Here is a 19,839-nt window from a genome sequence, read left to right as displayed (position 1 = left end):
CGTGTCCGCTCTTCATTGGTTGCTGGAGTGCACTTTTTATTAACAGGCAAAACCTGTCCATAGGCTTTCAATCTCACTGCTATTCCTGTCTTCGTGTGATAGGTGCCTTCTGCTGCAGTTCCATTTCTCAAGCAGTCAATGGTGTGAGTTGGTGTGATTGTGCTCCTCTCCCCTTCTCCTCCCCTCAGCAATTGCAGTGCCAAACACCTTCCTGAAGTCAACTGCTGGGTGCATATTCAGACAGCAGCTGGCTTCAGGAGGGAATTGGCAGCCATGATTGTTCATTCTCACCATTCCTCCTGGAAGGTGGCATTTGGCAGTGTGGAAAACTGATTACGTGACTGTGAATTGTGGAAGCGCTGTCGTGGGGGAGAGCGTGATAAGAAATTAGGTCAAACTGGTATGCTTCTATTCTTAAACCAGCACAATTGTGACAGGACAGCCTGCTGGTGTGATATTTCATTATACAGTGGTACCCCGGGTTACGAAATTAATTCGTTCCGCGGTTAATTTCGTAACCCGAAATACCTTCGTAAGCCGAATTCCCATAGGCGCTAATGGAAAAATAGCTCTCTGCTGCCCTCCGGTGGCGGAAAATAGCGCCGCGGTTTTTTCGTAACCCGAAGAAACCTTCGTAAGCCGAAGCAATAAATCCCTATGGGATTTTTTCGTATCCCGAAAAATTCGTAACCCGGCGCATTCGTATCCCGGGGTACCACTGTATTGTAAACCTTCGTATGCTGTTACTGTATATACTCATGCATACAGTAAGTCTAACACTTTTGGTCAAAACATTGACTCAAAAAACCTGGGTCGACTTATCCAAGGATCAATGTACATACTGTACTTTAACTCTTATATAGATATAAAAAGGAGCCCTCCCCTTTCTCTGAATAGAGTAATAAAAGGTGAGAGCTTAGTCTATCCTGGGAGCACTAAAAAGAAGCATGGATCCCCTCTACTCTCTCATCCATCCAGCCTTTAGGATGAGGACAAACAGTTATGCCAGCCAGAATTTTCTAAGTTCTTTGGCATCATCTTCCTTCCCATCATCCTTTACATCTTTTGTCACATGCCCCTAGGATTTACCCTCAACTTATCCACAGGTCATATCAAAGTCCATAATTTTAGCTCCCAAAACCTGCCCTCGACTTAGACATGAGGTCGACTTAAAGTTGAGTATATTTTCTCTCTAACTGTTTTAACTTTTATAAGCCATCTTGAGTCCTGGACTGAGAAAAGGTTGGCAATTAATAAAAATATGATGGCACAAAGCTGAGAGCAAAAGCATGCAGCCCTTTTGAGCCAAGGTAGGTGACTCCTTTGGCACAGGTCCCTAGCACAGAATTTAAAATACTTGGCCAAACTACAAATCCTAACATTCAAAGTAGGGTCAAAGTGCTGTAATTGTGTAACATTTGGAAAAAAATAATACCCATTGTCCCAGCTTTGGAAGGAAGGCAGGGTATTAGTAAAATAATAGATGAACAAAGAGAATACAAGAGGCCCTTGATATCCCCGTGGATACCAACATCTGTGGATGTTCAATCATATAAAATACATAGTAAAATGGTGTGCCTTGTACAAAATGGCAAAATCAAATTTTGCTTTTTAGAATTTATATTTTGTCTGAATATATTCAAGCTGTGGATGGTTGAATCTGTGGATACGGATGGCTGACTATACATTTGTTTTAACATTTTCTAGTAAAGGACAGATCACTATCTTCTAAGGGGGTCTATTTCATTATTGAACATCACTTCTGTGTGTGTGTGTGCGCGCCAGATCTGATCTCTCAAGGAATAGGTACAGCTGGTGCAGCAGTTTTAAATGTGAAAATGGCCACTGCTGAAACCTGGACACCAGGGCTCAGAGCTGAGCCCAGGAGAACATCCAAACTGTAAGCCTGGTGTTTCAGGGGCAGTGTAACCCCATCAATGACTCTGGAGACTAGTGTTTGAATCCCCACTTGGCCATGGAAAACCACTCAGTGATCTTGGACAAGTCACAATCGCTCAGTCTCTGGGAAGGGCAAAGGCAATCCTGACCCTCTTGCCATGAAATCCCTATGATAGGTTGTTAGGGATGCCGTAAGTTGGAAAACAACCTGAAAGCATACACTAATGTGAAAGCAGCAAATGTAAGAGTTCTAGGTGTGTCTCATGGTCCACAATGTAAGAAATTCAGAACTGAAGGAAAATTGTGTGAGGGTGTTCTTATCTGGGCAGCCAATACCTTCATTTTAACCCCCCTCCCTTTAGCTACAGATGTGACCCACCCTCTAGGACCAACCTATAAATGAGGTAAGTCATCCTCCCCATCTATGTCATTCCCTCCCCAGATAGACTACATTACAGTTTTTTCACTGCCAAAGAAAGGGCTTTTTATTTTTCCAGCTTGTTCAGAATCCTTTCAGTACTTTTAGATCTGGTGCCATTTTATTCTTTTTGCTGCTGCTTTCCCTCTTAATACACAGTTTTTATTATTTTACTGCATGTTATGTTTGCAAACCATAAAAATATCCACTCCAAGTACACCAAGCAGAAAACTACAACTGCTGGGAGAGTTAGAAACATAAGAAATAAACATATGTCGGATCACAGCCCATTGCAATTCTAAGTATGTCATGTCCAAGATAAATATCCTGGTCAGTCTGCTCATGTGGTAACAGGCTTAAAAGTGCAAACACAGACCCAAAGCTTTCTGTTATCTTCCCTAGAATCTCAGAAAACATACACCTCCCGAAGTCCATTGTCCACATGCGCCTAGAAATTGGTACTCATGGGCCAGATTCTACAACCAAAGACAAGATATTTGAATGCATTTACAGCCGTTGAATAGATGCCTGTAACAGCAGAGAACACTGACATGGAAGAATCCTGAGCCAGTTAGAGATAAACTATTGTATGCACGAGGGGGTGTACAACACTGTTTTTGCAGACTCCTCTGTCTTCCTGCAATACTTGTATATAATTGTTTTTCATTGGTCATCCTAGATGCAGTTCACAATTGTTATACACTATTGTTGTGTTTGTAGTTGTTGTAGTTAATTTATCATCTGGAGGTCAAACTTGTGAGGTTCAGGTTCTCTGGATGTGGCTAGGCTGGCCCTCAGAGGCCAATCAGGTAGGTTACCAGCCTCTTCTGTACTATGTTAGTAGTTCTGTTATTGCCAGGGTCACATGATGGAGATGAAGGGTAGGGTGGAAGTTAAATTGTATGCTTTGCTACTCTAAGGACTCTGCTGAGAGTCTGCTTGAAAATCAATACCTCTCCAGGCCAGATGTTAGGGATGGGGGAGGATATAACTTGGTTGCTCAGTGCCCTGTGGATCTTCACCTGAACCACTGCCTCCATTCTTGACCATAAGGAGCCAAACCCAAGATAGCAAGCAGATTTAGAGATGAAAATGGGCTACTGTACACTTTTGCCACTATGCTGGGCAAACCAATTCCTTTGCATCCAGTCCAGGACCTGGAAAATGTAGTAGGAGAGTGAGAGGATGTGTTTTCTCCAAGCAGCAGATGCCAACAGTTACACACCAGGTTCAGTCTTCACAGCAGAGACCACTATGTGGGCTATACACTAACCAGCCCTGCTTCCAACTGGGAAGCAGAAATTGTTATGGCCCATGAAGTCATTTGCTCAGCCTGTACACTACAATAGGTTGGGGTAGGCTTCCTTGGATTTGCAACCACTTCCTCACTGATATTACAGGTGTCAGCTTAGACTGAAACAGTTTCCTTACTCTAGCCATTTCAAATGTTTCTCCCCTTGTGAAATGCCTGATGATGAGGAAGATTTGTCTTCCCACTGAAAACTTCCCCACAATCCAAGCATTTAAATGGTTTCTTCTTTTTGTTGATGGCTCAAGAATGAGTGAGGCCTGTCTTCTGACAAGCTCTTCCACACTTTAAGCATGGAAATGATGGGTGGGCAACTCTCCTGAACAGCTCCACTCATCTGCAAGAAAAAAATACTTTGTCCCCACATTTTCTTAAACAACCTGTTGGGATGGAAGAGGCCTTTTCTCTAAGATTTTGGGTCCACCTGGACCATCTAGCTGGAGATCCCGCATTGAGCAGGGGTTAGACCTGATGACCTACAATTCCTCATCTAGCTCTGTGATTCTATTTTAGGCTCAGGAGAGGCCGTTTTAGGAAGTTATCAGGAAGTGTCTTCTGCCCACTCTTGGTTGTTAAGAAAGACCTCTCCTATGCCTAAAATGACCCTGGGGTCTTAAAATATGGCAAAAATTCTCCACTGCACCTCCTAGAGGGCATTTGGAGGGGAAACTATATGACATTTTGTTTGAGGGTGACAAGGTTTCTTAGAAAGTTATGGACCCCCTCCTTGCTTTCCAGTTGCCAACCCCTGGTTTATATGGTTTCTTTTCGGTGCATGTTGTTTGATGACAAGTGAGGCCTGTCTTTTTCCTGAAACTTTCTCCATACTGCAAACACTGAAATGGCTTCTCCCATGTGTGATACTTGATGGCAAATGAGACACATGTTCTGACTGAAAGTCTTTCAACACTCTAAGAAGTTAAATGGATTCTCCCCTGTGTGGGTTGTTTGATGACAAGCAAGGCCTCTCTTCTGCCTGAAGCTCTTTCCACACTCCAAGCACTGAAAGGGTCTCTCTGCTGTGTGTGTTGCTTGATGACGAGTGAGGTTTGTCTTCTGACTGAAAGTTTTCCCACACTTCAAGCACTTAAATGGCCTCTCCCCCGTGTGAATCGCTTGATGACGACTGACTTGTGTCCTCTGTCGAAAACTTTTCCCACACACCTGACATTCAAAGGGTTTTTCCCCTGTGTGGGTTCTTACATGTGCTTTCAAGTAAGATTCCCACTTGAAGCTCTTTCCACACCTCACACACTGAAATGGTTTGTCACTTGTCTGAATTACTTTATGGGAAATCAGAGCAGAGGTATTTCCACACTCCTCACTTTTGAAAGGTTTCTCCCCTGTGTGAGTCTTTCGATGAAGATTAAGGCTGGCTTTGCAAGTAAAGCCTCTCCCACACGCAAGACAAACACAAATAAGCCTTTCCTTTCCTTTCTGTGTTATTTCTTGGAATGAGAGTTCACAAACGTTCTCTTCTTGAAAAACAGGGGACATGTTCCTCCTCTCTTCTTGAATTTCATGTTTTGTTTCACTCTCTTTCATCTGTTCAGGTTGGGGGGTTTCCATCAATGCTGTGCAAGCTTCTTCCTTCTCACCCTCTTGTCCATCAGCATCTGGTAAAGACAGAAAAAACTCTTCAGAACCCAAGAGAGAATAGGAGACCAAAGTCAAAGAAGCAACCTTATTCGTTATAAAATCAATTTGCATCTATCTCAAGAGGCTATAGGAGAAAGCAATGGGATTCCAGAGACCCTCTACTGGCGATATATATATATATATATATATATATGCTAAACCACAAGACATATAAAATCAACATAGCAAGAAACATACAAAAGACATCATTTCCCAGCATAATCCAAATTGTCATATTTAACCATTTGTAGGTGGATCCTTCCATAAATTACTGTGTGAAGCAGGTGGGCAATAATGTCTGCTATTAATAATAATAATAATAAAATTTATTTATATTTATAACTCTTCCTGCAGATTGTGGCAGGATTACAGCAAAAAAGTCAATATGGAATATAGAATAAATTACGTTGCTGATCCCCCCCCCCCAGTGAACATACATGGTCAGCTCTTCCAGAAGAGCCATCTCTCTAATAGCTTTCCCGAGAGACCAGTTCTGCTGAATCCCTCCTTCCTTGAAAACAGGGTGCTCTCAAGTATTAGGAATCTTAGGGTGTCTCAGTTCATTTCCCTGCCCTATTAAACACCCCCCCCCCCCCCGCTCTTTCTGATGTACTTTTCCATTGTAAGTTTGTGGGCAGACAAAATCTGGTTTGTTTCTGGAAGTTCTTTCCTTGCAAGAAAGGAGAGGACTTTCTTGCATGAGAAGAGATCATGCTGGCTGGGATTAACAGACTACTGATATTGTGCTGTAAGCAGTGTTGCACGCATGGAGCTGGAGATAACCAAGGCTCAGCTCTCAGGTGGAAAACACCACACTGTAAAGTTGGAAAAACACAATGAAAGAATGATTTGCCTGACTAGGCAAAAGAAACTTCACACCTGGGAGAGAGATTCCCAGCATCTATGAATTAGAATACAGTCTGACCCCTGTATCCATGGTGTGTGTGTGTGTGTGTGTGTGTGTGTGCGCGCGCGCATGTGTGTATTCATTCCCATGATTATTGTAGATAAGTGGGAACCACCATGAACAGTGAACACTTTATTTCTGGTAGAAGTTGACTATAAAGTCATGCTGGAGGACCTCCAGATCATAGAATCATAGAGTTGGAAGAGACTGCAAGGGCCATCCAGTCCAACCCCCTGTCATGCAGGAAATATCAATCAAAGCATCCCTAACAGATACCTCTGTTTAAAGTCCTCCAATGAAGGAAACTCCACTACACTCTTTTCCTGTAGCTTGCATCCATTGCTCCGGGTCCTAATCTCTGGAGCAGCAGAAAACAAGCTTGCTCCCTCCTCAATGTGACATCCCTTCAAGTATTTAAACAGGCTAAACATCCCCAGCTCCTTAAGTCGTTCCTCATAGGGCATGGTTTCCAGACCTTTCTCCGTTTTAGTCGTCCTCCTTTGGACACGCTCCATGCCTAGAACAACCTTTTCTCCCAGATACAAGAAAAGTAAACCGCAGTTGCCAATATCACAGATACAAGGGTCATACTGTATATACTAAAGTTCTTCTTTATGTCCATGTCAGCTCTTTTAGTACACTTTACAAGGAATTCTCAAGGCCTGTGAAATTACTCTATTTAAAGTGAGAGTGAAAGTGAAACAAGGACCTTTTTTTGTTAAAAAGGAGTCTCCTTCTTTGGCGGTTTTTAAACAAAGGTTTGGATGGCTAACTCACAGACTGCTCTACCTGTGAGTTCCTGCATGGCAAGAGATTGATTAGTCAGCCCTTGCAGTCTCTTCCAGCAATAGTATTCCACTCAACCCAAAATGACAGTGGAAAAAGAGAACTTTTTTCCTTGTCAAGTTGTGCAGAACTATCTGCATACTAATAAATAAAAAGATACAAACATCTCATCTTCAGTTTCTTATTCTTAAAACTCCATACAACAAAGTAACTCCATATAACAAAGTACAGTGGACCCTTGGTATTCATTGAGGTTTGGTTCCAAGACTCCCCATTGATACCAAAATCTGTGGATGATCAAGTCCCATTATACACTTTGGCACAGTAAAATGGTGTCCATTATATAGCCTATCATGAGGTAAGAAAAATGTTATGGTTCCTCACTCTCACATCCAAGGATTAGTTGAACTTGGATTTATGTCCCTAGCCCCAACACAGAATGTGACATATTCATGCTAACTAGGCCCAGCCCCTCAGGAAAGGCTATCTTTCCATCCCAACTGCCACTGCCCTGACCTCAGAGGTAGGGAAGAATAGGCAGACACAGCTCCACCACGCCTTAGCCCCAACAGCTAAGGAAAGGCCATCTCTCCATCCCAAATCTTACTACCCTGACCTCATAGAGAGAAGAGGCAGTTTCTGCTGAATTAAATCCTCTCTTCCACTGTCAACCCCTTTCTTTTTGTTGTGTCATTTTAGATCACTAACCAGGATCTGGGGGCTATTTTTGAACCCAGAACTGTTCTTCAGGTGATGGATATAACATGATACTGTTTTTCCACTTGTACTAGACAGCTCTGGCTTCTTTCCCATGCCTTAGGATCTTTCTCTCTCTCTCTCTCTCTTTTTAGGAAGAACCATCCTGGACTTTTTTCAAAGGCAAGAGATGGAGTGGCTTCAGTATTGGCAAACAGATTGTTACTTTGCTTACTAAGAAGGAGCTTACGAAGTTGGGCATGCTTAGCCTGGGAAATAGGTTAGGAGGTGACATGATAGCCATGTTTAAATATTTGAAGGGATGTCATGTTGAGGAGGGAGCAAGCTTGTTTTCTGCTGCTCCAGAGATTAGGACATGCAACAGTGGATTAAAACCACAGGTAAAAAAATTCAACCTAAACCTGAGGAAAAACTTCCTGACTGTAAGAGCTGTTTGACAGTGGAATGTGCTGCCTCAGAGTGTAATGGAGTCTCCTAAGTTTGGGTTGTTTTTTTTTTAAAACAGAGGCCAGATTGCCACCTGTCAGGAGTTCTTTGATTGTGTGTTCCTGCATGGCAGGAGGTTGGACTGCATGACCTTTGTGGTCTCTGAAGACTCTAGGATTCTACTTGCAAGGATTTGTAGGGAAAAGGATAAAATACCTGGGACCCCAACTGTCTCAGGTCCCACTCAGGAAAAAAGTAGGATATAAATTAAATTTTTAAAAAATCTTGCCCACCTGTTATCACTGAAATATCTTTTAAAACGAAAATTCTGTTTAACACAATGCTTACTCAGTGCCTTCCATAGGTTCGGTTTAGTTTACTGAAACTGAGAAAGAGCTCAAAAGTGATTTTTCCACACTTGTAAACTGATCTGATCAACCCCAAGAAAGAAGGAGCCTTACCCAGAGAGGATACAACCCCCCAATTCTCTGCCATCACTTCCCCATGAAGAGCCCTTTGGCCTGGATCCAGCAGGGCCCACTCCTCCTCGGTGAAATCCACTGCCACCTCTTTGAAGATCATCTGAAGAAAAGCACGTTATATCCATGAGCAGAAAAGGCCAACCACACTCAGAAAAGAGAAAACAGTGTAGTTTGGATTGTCCAAAGGGATTTAATTTTTTTACACAACGTGTATGTTAATGGGCAATTTTGAAGGAAGCAAAGGATAAGAGGGAGGAATGTGCAAGAGTCACAGATATCCAGCCTGCCACCTTCTTGGCTTCCCAAGAGTCCTGCCCCTTACCTGGTCCAGGAACTCAGAAGGTGTTCTGAGAGCATCATGATGAGGAAATGCCCTTGTACACAGAGGCCCTGTCCTTATTCCCTTGCCTGTGAGGAAGAGAAAAGGCAAAAGGGAGGGTCACTTACCATTCTCTCTGTTTGTGATCCATGTCTTTCCCTATGCTAATACAAACATACCAAACATACTGCAATGGACTCTATGTGACGCTACCCTTAAAGAAGCCTTGGAAACTGCAGTTAGTGCAAAATGCAGTACCTAGACGGCTCACTGGAATTTCATTCAGATATCATATAACAGCTGTTCTGAAGGAATTTATAAAATTGCAGAGTAGGAAGAGACCACAAGAACCATCCAGTCCAACCTCCTGTCATTCAGGAATTCACAACCAAAGATGGCTATCCAGCCTCTATTTAAAGCCCTCCATAAAAGGGGATTTCACCACTCTCTGAGGGAGTGTGTTCTAGTGTCAAACAGCTCTTACTGTCAGGAATTTCCTTCTAATGTTTAGGTGGAATCTCTTTTGCTGTAGTTTGAATCTATTGCTCTAGGTTGTATTCTCTGGAGCAGCAGAAAACAGGTTTGCTCCAGCCTCAATATGACATCCCTTCAAATACTTAAACAGGGCTATCATATCACCTATAAAGCATCTCTTCCCCAGGCTAAACATACGAAGCTCCCTAAGTCCCTCCTAATAAGGCATGGTTTCCAGACTCTTCACCATTTTAGTCACCCTCCTTTAAACCTGCTGCATCTTCTCAACATATTTTTTGAATTATGGTGCTCAGAATTGGACACAGTATTCCAGGTGAGGCCTGACCAAAGCAGACAGAGTGTCACTACTGCATCCCTCTGTCTCTACACTATACTTCTGTCAACATTAAAAAGGCCAGTTTTTATTTGGGACAGAAGACTGCACAGAAGATATGTTCATAAGGATAAGATATATGGAGTTAGCGCTCCTTTAAGGAGGGGGATGTTGAAGAAAATAGTGGGAATATTGATGGCTATTTCCCAATAATGCAAAAGATGAAGAAGTCTGGACTTTAAAGACACAGCTGTGTTACGCTGCACCTGCACTGCAGAAACTATACAGTTAGACACTGCTTTAACTGCCATGGGGCTCCATCCTATGGATTCCTGGAGCTCTGACAGAGAAGGCTTAATATCTCACCAAATGACAAATCCCAAAATTCCGTCATACTGAGATATGGCATTTAAAACTGCATTATTTCTGCAGTGCAGAGGCAGGCTTCATTTTACCTTCCCAATGCTTAAAGACACAAAAAACCAAAATGGGAAAAATATTGTTGCAGAAGGCCACAGAAAAATGGATATGCTTAAGGGGGCGGGAGGGATGGCAAGTGATTATTCCAGGGGGATATAAGGGTGGGGGAGAGAAGTTGGGGAAAGAAAAGGGAATGGAATTGAAAGACTGGAACCTTCAATGGATGTGCTCCACACTACTACATTTTGCTGCAGGTCCCTGGCTGGTTTCTCATATTTATACCCCAGATTTAATCACATTCAGTTTTCAAAGCAAGTTTCACCTGAAACCTGTGCAAGGAAATAACATCACTAGAGAGCCACCGTTCAGCACATTGCTTCAGCACATGAAGAGAAGGGAGGGTCTTCTAGATCTTGCAGTCGGTGAAACTGGCCAGGTTCCTAGTTCTTTCCTGCACAAGTAATGGGGCAGGAGGTGTGAGTGGACTTTGGGGCTAGACGAAGGGCATGAAGGAAACCAACCTTTCCATTAATCTTTTCTCCATTACACACTCCTCATGATGAATCATAAAATTATAGTGTTGGAAGAGATCACAAGCGCTACTCAGTCCAACCCCCTTCTGCCATGGAGAAACACACAATTAAAGCACCCTTGACAGATGACCATCCAGCCTCTGTTTAAAGATTGCCAAAGAAGGAGACTCCAAGGAAGTGTGTTCCACTGTGAAATAGCTCTTACTTTCAGGAAGTTCCTCCTAATGTTTCGGTGAAATCTCTTTTCCTATAAGTTCTGCGTTAAGATACAGAAAACCATTAAAGTACAACAACCAAAACAGCCTCGATATTTTAGGAAGACTGGCCCTTACCCTCTGAAGGGGACACTCTGTCACAATACAGCTCGATCTCCTTGGGATCCACTTGCTTGGATTCAGGAGACTGCTCCACCTCAGCCGTCTTTTCCACAAACAAGTTCTGCACCAGAAGCAGCAGCAAAAAACAGAACATTTATTTATTATTTATTTATACCCCACAGTTCTCCCGGCATGGGATCCCAAGTGGTTTACAACAGCCTGGCTGCAGCATTTTGGACTCAGTGAAGCTTCCGGTTTCAAAAAGCAGCCCCAAATAGAATGCATTACAGTAATCTAAACAGGATATAAACAAGATATATGTCACCACAGCTAGAACTTACATCTCCAAGAACGTGCTTAGCTAGTGCACTAGTTTTAGCTGTGCAAACACACTCCTGGTCACCAGTGAAATGTGGGCTTCCAGGCTTAGATCTGAGCCCAGGAGCACACCCAAGCTGTGAACCTGCAATTTCAAGGGGACTGTAACCCCACCCAGCACAGGTTGAATACCTATTCCCTGATCATCCTTACAACTGACCAGAAGCAATTCTGCATTGTATGGATTAAGATTCAGTTTCTTTGCCCTCATCTATTCAGTTTCTGAAAGCAGACACTGATTCTGTACTGGAATTAGATGGCAAGAAGAGATAGAGGTGGGTGTTATCAGCATATTGGTGACACTGAGTTCCAAACCTGTTATATTTTATTTTATTTTGACTTTGTATTGTACTTCCTGTTGTACACCGCTTTGATCTAATTTGGAAAAGCAGTATATAAATAAACATCATCATCATCATCATCATCATCAAACCTCAATGATTTCTCCCAGTAGTTTCATGTAGATATTAAACAGCATGGGGGATAGAATCAACCCCACAAGCCAATGGCCAGGATGTCAAAAAAGATTTTAGGGTGGGGCGGGGGGGGAGGTTTAGGAAAAAGAACAGAAGAAATCCTGAGTTTGGTTGATTTCCAGAATAAAAAGAGGAGAGTCATAGAGTTTTGATTATATGATGGTGGATGTTGTTGCTGCTACTCCCTGTGGTTATGTGCCTTCAAGTTGGCTCTGACTTATGGTGATACTCTCCTAGGATGTTCTTGGCCAGATTTATTCAGAGGATATCTACCACAGCCTTCCTCTGAAGCTGAGAGTGAGACTTCCTCAAGATCATCAAGGGGTGAGCAGAGATTTGAACCTGGATCTCCCAGTGTTCAAGTGAGTTCAAACCATTAACCATTTTGTTTCTCTGCTGCTGCTGCTCCTCCTACTACTACTACAGGCTGAATCTCCCGTATCTGAAATACTTGGGACCAGAAGTGTTTCGGATTTTGGAATATTTGAATATATATGAGATATCTTGAAAATGAGACCCAAGTCTAGACATAAAATTCAATTATGTTTCATATACATCTTATACACATAGGTTGAAAGTAAATTGACACATAGTATTTTAAATAATCTTGTGCATGAAACAAAGTGTGTGTACACTGAACAATCAGAAAGTAAAAGTGTCACTATCTCAATCACCCATGTGAACAATTTTGGATTTTGAAATATTTTGGAATTCCAGATAAGAGACACTCAACCTGTAGTATCATTTTATTCATTTATATTCCATCCTTTCTTTAAAAGATTGCTTTCAAAAGATTTTAAAGAGTATTTTAACGTTTTTATCTTGGTATGGTTTTCATCAGCTTTTGTTTATCACCTTAAACAGAAATACTAAAAGTAAACAAAAATTTTAAAAAATCAGGTCATAGCCAACTCTCTGAATTATGCCCAGAAACAAGACAAGTAACCAGTGCAGCTACTGTAATAAGGGGAATTCATATGCCGCCTCAGTTAATGATCTCTTGCAACTCTTTAGACCAGATGATGTTTCAGAAAATTATCTGAAGGTGCCAGCCACAGATGCAGGTGAAACATCAGGAAGAAATCCTTCCAGAACATGGCCACATGGCCCCAAAACCCCCACAAAAAACTATATCAGAATATTCTTCAAAGGCATCCTCATATTACAGTAATCATATTACAGTAATATTACATATTACAGTAATAACTAAAGCTGATGCCACACTGCAGGAATAAAGCAGTTTAACACTGCTTTAACTGCCATGACCCAATACCATGGGATTCTGGGAATTTTAGTTTCATTAAATATTTAGCCTTCCCTGCCAGAGAGCTCTGGTGCCCTGCCAAACTACAAATCCCAGAATTCCACAGCACTGATACATGGAAAACCACTGTAAGGTGGCAAAAGTCTGAGGTACGTGTCACTGTGGCCAAATCAGACAATTCTCAAAACAAGGACAGATGGCAAAGTGCTTTTGGTTATGGAAACACACACCTGACCACCACAGAAACCTAAACATCCAGGTTCAGGGCTCAATCCAGAAGAACACCATGACTTCAAATATGGGGCTTTGGGGAAGTTCAATCCCATCCAATACAGAGTGAATTGTATTCTCTGCTCTGCCTTGCAATTTAGCACCTCTATCTTGTCTGAAGAATTTTCAAGATCCATGAAAATAAGCATTCCTCATTCTTCAAAATACCAGCAGATCATTGTTCTCACCTGCTGCTCTTTGGGTTTCTTCTCCTCTGCCTGACTCAGGAGGAAACCTTCGGCCAAGGCCACTGCTTGAGAACTGGTCTCTGGCCCACACTCTCTGACCCAACTCTCAATCTCCGATGGAAGGACAGTCAGGAACTGCTCTAGGATCACCATGTCCATAATCTCAGCCTTAGTATGTCGCTCTGGCTGAAGCCACTGATGGCAAAGTGTGTGGAGTTGGCTGCAAACCTTGCGAGGCCCCTCAGTTCCCTGGTAGCGGAAATGCCGGAAATACTGGCACGATACATCTGGGCTGAAGTTGCAGTCAGCCAGGTTGTTCTTCTGCTTGGTCTTTTCAGTTCTGGACTTAATGGCCCAAGAGCCTCTTCTGGCTTCAGGGTCAGAGAATTTTTGCTTCTCCATCTTCACCACTTCCTCCAAGTTGGTCTCCAAGAGGGACGAAGAATCACAGCCCTCTTCTGTTAGATTTTGTCTCAGGCAAAGGATTGCAAAATGACTTGCCTTAAAAAGAAAACAAGATGTTCTGTGAATAGGTTATCCTTGAGATTCTCTTAAAGTAAGATCTTATAATCTCATTCAGTGTGGAAAGAAAGTGGCCCTTTCCTGCATAAAACTGCATAAAATAGAACTGCCTTCACTGCAAATCAATAACTAGGGATAGTTAAAGTGGGGGCGAGTTCCCTTCCTTCATGGTGAGAAACCAAAGACTGTCATGGACTGCAGCATCTTTCCAACTCTCTGTAACCATTCACTGCATTTTCCCTTTCCCTTCCCTTGTGCATCTCTCCCATCCCTTTCTAGTGTCTTTTCTCTAGGCAACAATGTTGTTGCTTATCTGTTTTTCTAGCACTACACCTGCAGCCTGAGGCAAAGGACAAAGTACCATCCTTGTTCCTTGGAAAAGCTGTGTAATTTCCAGAGGGGAAGAGAAGATGGGACGCTTCCACTTGGTTTCTGACCAAGCCAATTCTTCTTTGTACCTAAAAGTGTCACTACACCTGCGTGATGGTGTAGTAATTTGAGTGTTGGACTGTGACTCTGTAGACCAGGGTTCAATTCTGGCTCGGCCATGAAACCCACCGGGTAAACTTGAGCAAGTCACACTCTCTCAGCTTCACAGAAATGTAAGGGAAAACCTCCTCTGAACAAATCCCATGAAAGGTGAACCCCATGAAATGGCCACCTTAGGGTCGCCCTAAGTTAGAAACAACCTGAAAGCACACAACAACAACAACATACTTTGTGCCACCTATCATGTACTGGCAGACTTGATCTCAGAAATCCAAAACTTCAGTGTCAAAACAGCAAGCTTTATTTAGGAGCCTAACTCGCTCACAGCATGATGATGTTGCCTGGACTGAGGCAATTTGGTTACACAGTGTAATAAGATCACAAAGCAGTCCAAACCTTTCAGCCTGCTTGAATCCCGTTTGTCACATATGCAAAACATTTCTTTTCCCAGACTGCCTAGTTGTTTTCTCCCCGGTGCCCATTCTTTTCTACCCAGCACTACAAGCACAACATATCTTAACATCCTGTAACATGAAACAAAACAGACAAAGCCTAAAAGACTAACAGATATAGCAGCAATTTCTAGGGACCTGGGGCAAGTCACACACTCTCAGCCTCAGAGGGTGGCAATGGCAAACCCCCTCTGAAGAAACTTGCCAAGAAAATCCTATGATAGGTTAACCTTAGGGTCGTTGTAAATCGGAAATGACTTGAAGACACACCACCACAACAACAGATCCTGACACCACCCCTCAATCTGAAGTAGACTCCTCTGAGAGGCAATCTGGTGCAGTGGTTAAATGCCTGTACTGCAGCCATTCACTCACAAACCACAAGGTTGTGAGTTCGATCCCAACCAGGGGATCAGGGTTGACTCAGCCTGGCATCCTTCCAAGATGGCTGAGTACCCAGCTTGATGGGGGTAATTAGCTTACATGTTGTAAACCCCTTGGGGAGTGCTTAAGTGCACTGATAAGCGGTTAGAAATGTATGGCTGTTGCTATACTGATTAAGTCATCTGACTGAAGCAATCCACACACACAAAATCTCACCTGAACACATCCGGTTTATGAAATGAGCAAGGGCAGAGCACACCTTCTTTCCTCCCAGCCTCCCTGGTCTACAGGGTTATTGTTGTGAGGGAAGAATAGGGAAGGCAGGGAGCACCAGGCACTTGGCAAATATTTTTGCAACAAGGAGAGAATACTGAACCTGAGGAACAAATACAACACTTGCAAAGAGTATTTCTACAGGCTGCTGCCACACTGCAAAAATAAAGCAGTTTCACCCCGCTTTCACTGCCAGGACTCAATGCTACATTATTCTGGGATTTGAACTTTTGTGAGATATTTAGTCTTCCCTGTCAGAAGGATCTGGGGCCACTTGTTGTTCTGTGCCTTCAAGTAGTTTCCAACGTGGCAATCCTAAGGTGAACCTATCATGGGATTTTCTTGGCAAGATTTGTTCAGAGGACATTTGTCATGGCCTTCCCCTGAGGCTGAGAGAGTGTGACTGCACCCAAGGTCCCCCAGTGGGCTTCACGGCTGAACTGGGAATTGAACCCTGGTATCCAGAATCGTACTCCAGAATTTAAGCACTATGACAGAATGGCTTTCTGAATGCCTATTCTGGGATTTGTAACTTTCATCTTCCCTGTCAGAGCTCTGGGGACCACTGCAAACTACAGATCCCAGGATTCCACAGCATGGAGCCATGGCAGTTAAGGCAATGTCAAACTACTTTAGTCTTGCAGAGTGGCAGCCACATTCTTAACAAGAGTTACGGTCCCATAGCAAACTACAGATCCCAGGGTTCAACAGCATGGAGCCACGGCAGTTAAGGCAGTGTCAAGCTGCTTTGCTTCTGCAGCATGGCAGCCACCCGCTGTCAGGGAGCTCTGGGGGTGAGAACAAACTACAAATCCCAGGATTCCTTAGCATAGAGCCATGGCAGTAAAAGTGTCAAGCTGTATTATTTCTGCAGTGTGACAGCCACCCTCTAAACGAAAGCTGCGGTCCCACAGCAAACTACAGATCCCAGGGCTCAACAGCATGGAGCCATGGCAGCTAAGGAGGTGTCAAAACTGCTTGACTTCTGCGATGTGGCGCCACCTTCTGAGAGACAGCTCTGGGGGCCACAGCAAACTGCAAATCCCAGGATTCCATAGCAAGGAACCTCCTTCTTCCACAGCATGGATCCATGGCAGTTAAAAGTGCTGTCAAACTGCTTTATTCCTGCAGTGTGGCAGCAACCTCTAACGGAGAGCTCTGGAGGCCACAACAAATCCCAGGATTCCACAGCATGGAGCCATGGCAGTTAAAGCAACGTCAAATTGGAACACTGCAGCCTCAGCTCAGAGAGGTCTCCCTGCCAGCCTCCCCCCCCCCAAAAAAAACAATGGCTGTCTATTTCCTTTCCAGCACCATCCCTTTCCCCTCCCAGTGTCCCTCCCCTGGAGCCCGAGGGTCTCCCCCTTTGGCCCTGGAGCCCTGGGGGCAGGACAGGGGCACACAAAATGGCTCCCACCTCCAGAGCCACAGGGAGGGAGCCAAACCTCAGTCCTCCTCCTCTTCTCCTCCTTCGCCTTCGTCTTCTTCTTCTAGAGGGAAAGGAGGGCCCTTCTAGGAAACTAGGAGGCAACTCTATGCCTGGCCGTTACTCTTTGGCCTCGCACCCGCCTCTTCCGGCCATAGAGAGGATTTCCTAGAGAGGCACTGCTAGGAGGTGGAATGGACTCTCTAGGCGAACAGGACTTGTTTTCCTGGAGGACTCTGCCCTTTCTAGGGAGAACTGATGGGCTCTCTATTTATTATTATTATTGTTGTTGTTGTTGTTGTTGTTATTTAATATTGTAGATAATAGATATCTATATATACACACACCACACACACCCCCTACTGCTCGTAGTATATCAGATACGGATATAATCATTCATAATCTTTAATAATCATAATTAATCTATTTCCATGTCATATCCTTATCAATTATTACTCATTCTAATCCTGTAATAATATATTAATATTATTATTAATAATATATTTCCCACCCTTCTCTCCCAGGACTGGGACTCAGGGCTCCTTACAACATTAATAATAATAATAATTATTATTATTATTATTATTATTTATTTGTATTCCGCTTTTTCACAAAGAATCAAAGCGGATTTCCAACAGTATAATTAAAACATCAAACAATAAAAAATTACAATTAAAAAACCCCAAAACCCGAACCTGCCCCCATCATAAAAAAACAGTGATGAACCCATAAAAAGAGATTAAACATCAAAAAAATTAAAACTATCCAATAGGAATACGTTGAAATTTCGGACAGATTAGCACAAGAAATGAGACTTCCTCTAGAGGAAGGGGGACAGGAGTGATAGTATCAATCAGTTTTGATATCGGTATCAATAGAAGGGGAGGCAAGTCTAATGGATCTAATCTAGTTTGGAAAGGCCTGCTGGAAGAGATCCATTTTATTAACCTTTTAAAAGGCTTCCAAGGAGGTAATATGGCAGATCTCATCTGGCAGGTCATTCCAGAGCCTGGGAGCGGCTGATGAGAAGGTCCTCTGGGTCACCGCTGAGAGTCTGGTCTTCTTAGGTTGTAGCAGATTCTTCCCAGAGGAGCCAGGTGTGCAAGGAGGATTGTATGGAAGTAGGCACTCCCGCAAGTAGTCAGGACCCAAGCCATGTAGGACTTTAAAGGTTAGAACCAACACCTTGTACCTTGCCCAGAAACTGATAGGCAACCAACGGAGAGATTCTAGTACAGTGGTGCCTCGGGTTACGAAATTAATTCGTTCCGCGGCCGCTTTCGTAACCCGAAAAGCCTTCGTAAGCCGAATTGCCATAGGCGCTAATGGGGAAAAGCCGCGTTTCGTGCGAAAAAGCCGAAAAAAGCACCAAAAATTTTCTTCGTATCCCGAAAAAACATTCGTAACCCGGAACAATGATTTCCTATGGGATTTTTTCGTATCCCGAAAATTTCGTAACCTGGGTATTTCGTATCCCGAGGTACCACTGTACCGGTGTAATATGGACAGTTCTGGGTGTGCCTGTGACCAGCCTGGCTGCCATATTTTGTACCAATTGGAGTTTCCAAACTTGGCACGAGGGTAGCCCCATGTGGAGCGCGTTGCAGAAGTCCAATCGAGAGGTTACCAGCACATGTACTACTGTTTCAAGGTCTCCCTGCTCCAGGAAGGAGCGCAGCTGGAGTATCAGCTGAAGCTGATAACAAGTGCTCCTCGTTGGTCCCGGACTCTCTGGAGTCATACCAATTGGCTGGCTGCCTGTCTTCAATCTTCATCAGTCCATGACTTTCCAGAGTCATACCGATTGGCTTGCAGCCAAACTTCAACTCTAGTCAGTCCCTGACTCTTTAGGATCAAACCGATTGGCTGGCAGCCCTACATCGATCCTCATTGGTCCCTTACTTTCCGAAGTCATACTGATTGGGTTGCAGCCCGACTTTCACCCTCCCTGGGGTCATAGCAATTGGATGGAAGCCTGACAAAGGTCCCCAGCTCGACTTTTGTAATGCGCTCTACATGAGGCTACCCTTGTGTCAAGTTCGGAAACTTCAACAGGTACAGAATATGGCAGCCTCGTTGGTTACTGGCACACCTAGATCTGCCCACATTACGTCAGTTTTAAAATCTCTTCACTGGCTCTCTATTAGCTTCCGAGCAAGATACAAGATATTAACCTTTAAAGACCTACATGGGTCCTGACTTCTTGTGGGAGCACCTTCTCCCATAAAAACCACCCCACACTCTTCGTTCCACTAGGAAGAATCTGCTCTAACCAAGGACTAGACTTACTGCAGTGACCCAGAGATCCTTTTCATCAGCCGCTCCTAGACTCTGGAACGACCTGTCGGACGAGATCCATCAGATTACCACCTTAGATATCTTCAAGAAGGGTTTTCCAGACTAGAATACCCTTGCTGACCTGCCTCCCCCCCCCCCCCGGTTCCCTTCATCCTCCATCTTTTATCTTTTACCCTACCCGGACTCTGCCTGAAAATTTTAATCTCATTTTGGTGTATTGTATATTAGTGTTTTAACTCTTTTTTCAGTTTAATCTCTTTTTAGGACTTGATTATGTTTTTATGTGAGGGTGGAGGATTTTTGGAGATTTTGGAATTTTTAATCTATCTCTTTTAATTGTACTTTATTTTACTGCTGTAATCCGCTTGGATTCCCTGAGATTAAGCAGAATTATTATTATTATTATTATTATTATTATTATTATTATTATTATTATTATT

At 43.3% G+C, this 19,839-nt stretch overlaps 1 protein-coding gene across 1 annotated transcript; it reads right to left on the bottom strand.

The window, feature by feature from the left end:
- Positions 1–2,357: 2,357 nt before the first annotated feature.
- Positions 2,358–17,204, bottom strand: LOC121924276 (zinc finger protein with KRAB and SCAN domains 7-like). Its single transcript, XM_042455592.1, has 6 exons — positions 17,093–17,204; positions 13,556–14,056; positions 10,995–11,100; positions 8,905–8,990; positions 8,562–8,682; positions 2,358–5,242 (listed from the first exon to the last, which is right to left on the bottom strand). Exons 2-6 carry the CDS (start codon positions 13,955–13,957, stop codon positions 4,530–4,532), a joined length of 1,428 nt encoding a protein of 475 aa, XP_042311526.1. The 5' UTR covers positions 13,958–14,056; positions 17,093–17,204; the 3' UTR covers positions 2,358–4,529.
- Between the last annotated feature and the right edge of the window lie 2,635 nt (positions 17,205–19,839).

This window comes from Sceloporus undulatus, chromosome 2 (genome assembly GCF_019175285.1).
Source record: "Sceloporus undulatus isolate JIND9_A2432 ecotype Alabama chromosome 2, SceUnd_v1.1, whole genome shotgun sequence".
In the NCBI taxonomy this organism is placed as follows: domain Eukaryota; kingdom Metazoa; phylum Chordata; class Lepidosauria; order Squamata; family Phrynosomatidae; genus Sceloporus; species Sceloporus undulatus.
This window is presented reverse-complemented; position numbering and strand designations above follow the sequence as displayed.

Coding starts and splice junctions, on each gene's coding strand:
- LOC121924276 (XM_042455592.1), bottom strand. CDS start 13,957: ATGGAGAAGCAAAAATTCTCTGACCCTGAAGCCAGAAGAGGCTCTTGG. Junction 8,991..10,994: donor CAGAGTGTCCCCTTCAGAGG/GTAAGGGCCAGT, acceptor TCTTCCTCACAG/GCAAGGGAATAAGGACAGGG. Junction 8,683..8,904: donor CTTCTGAGTTCCTGGACCAG/GTAAGGGGCAGG, acceptor GCTTTTCTTCAG/ATGATCTTCAAAGAGGTGGC.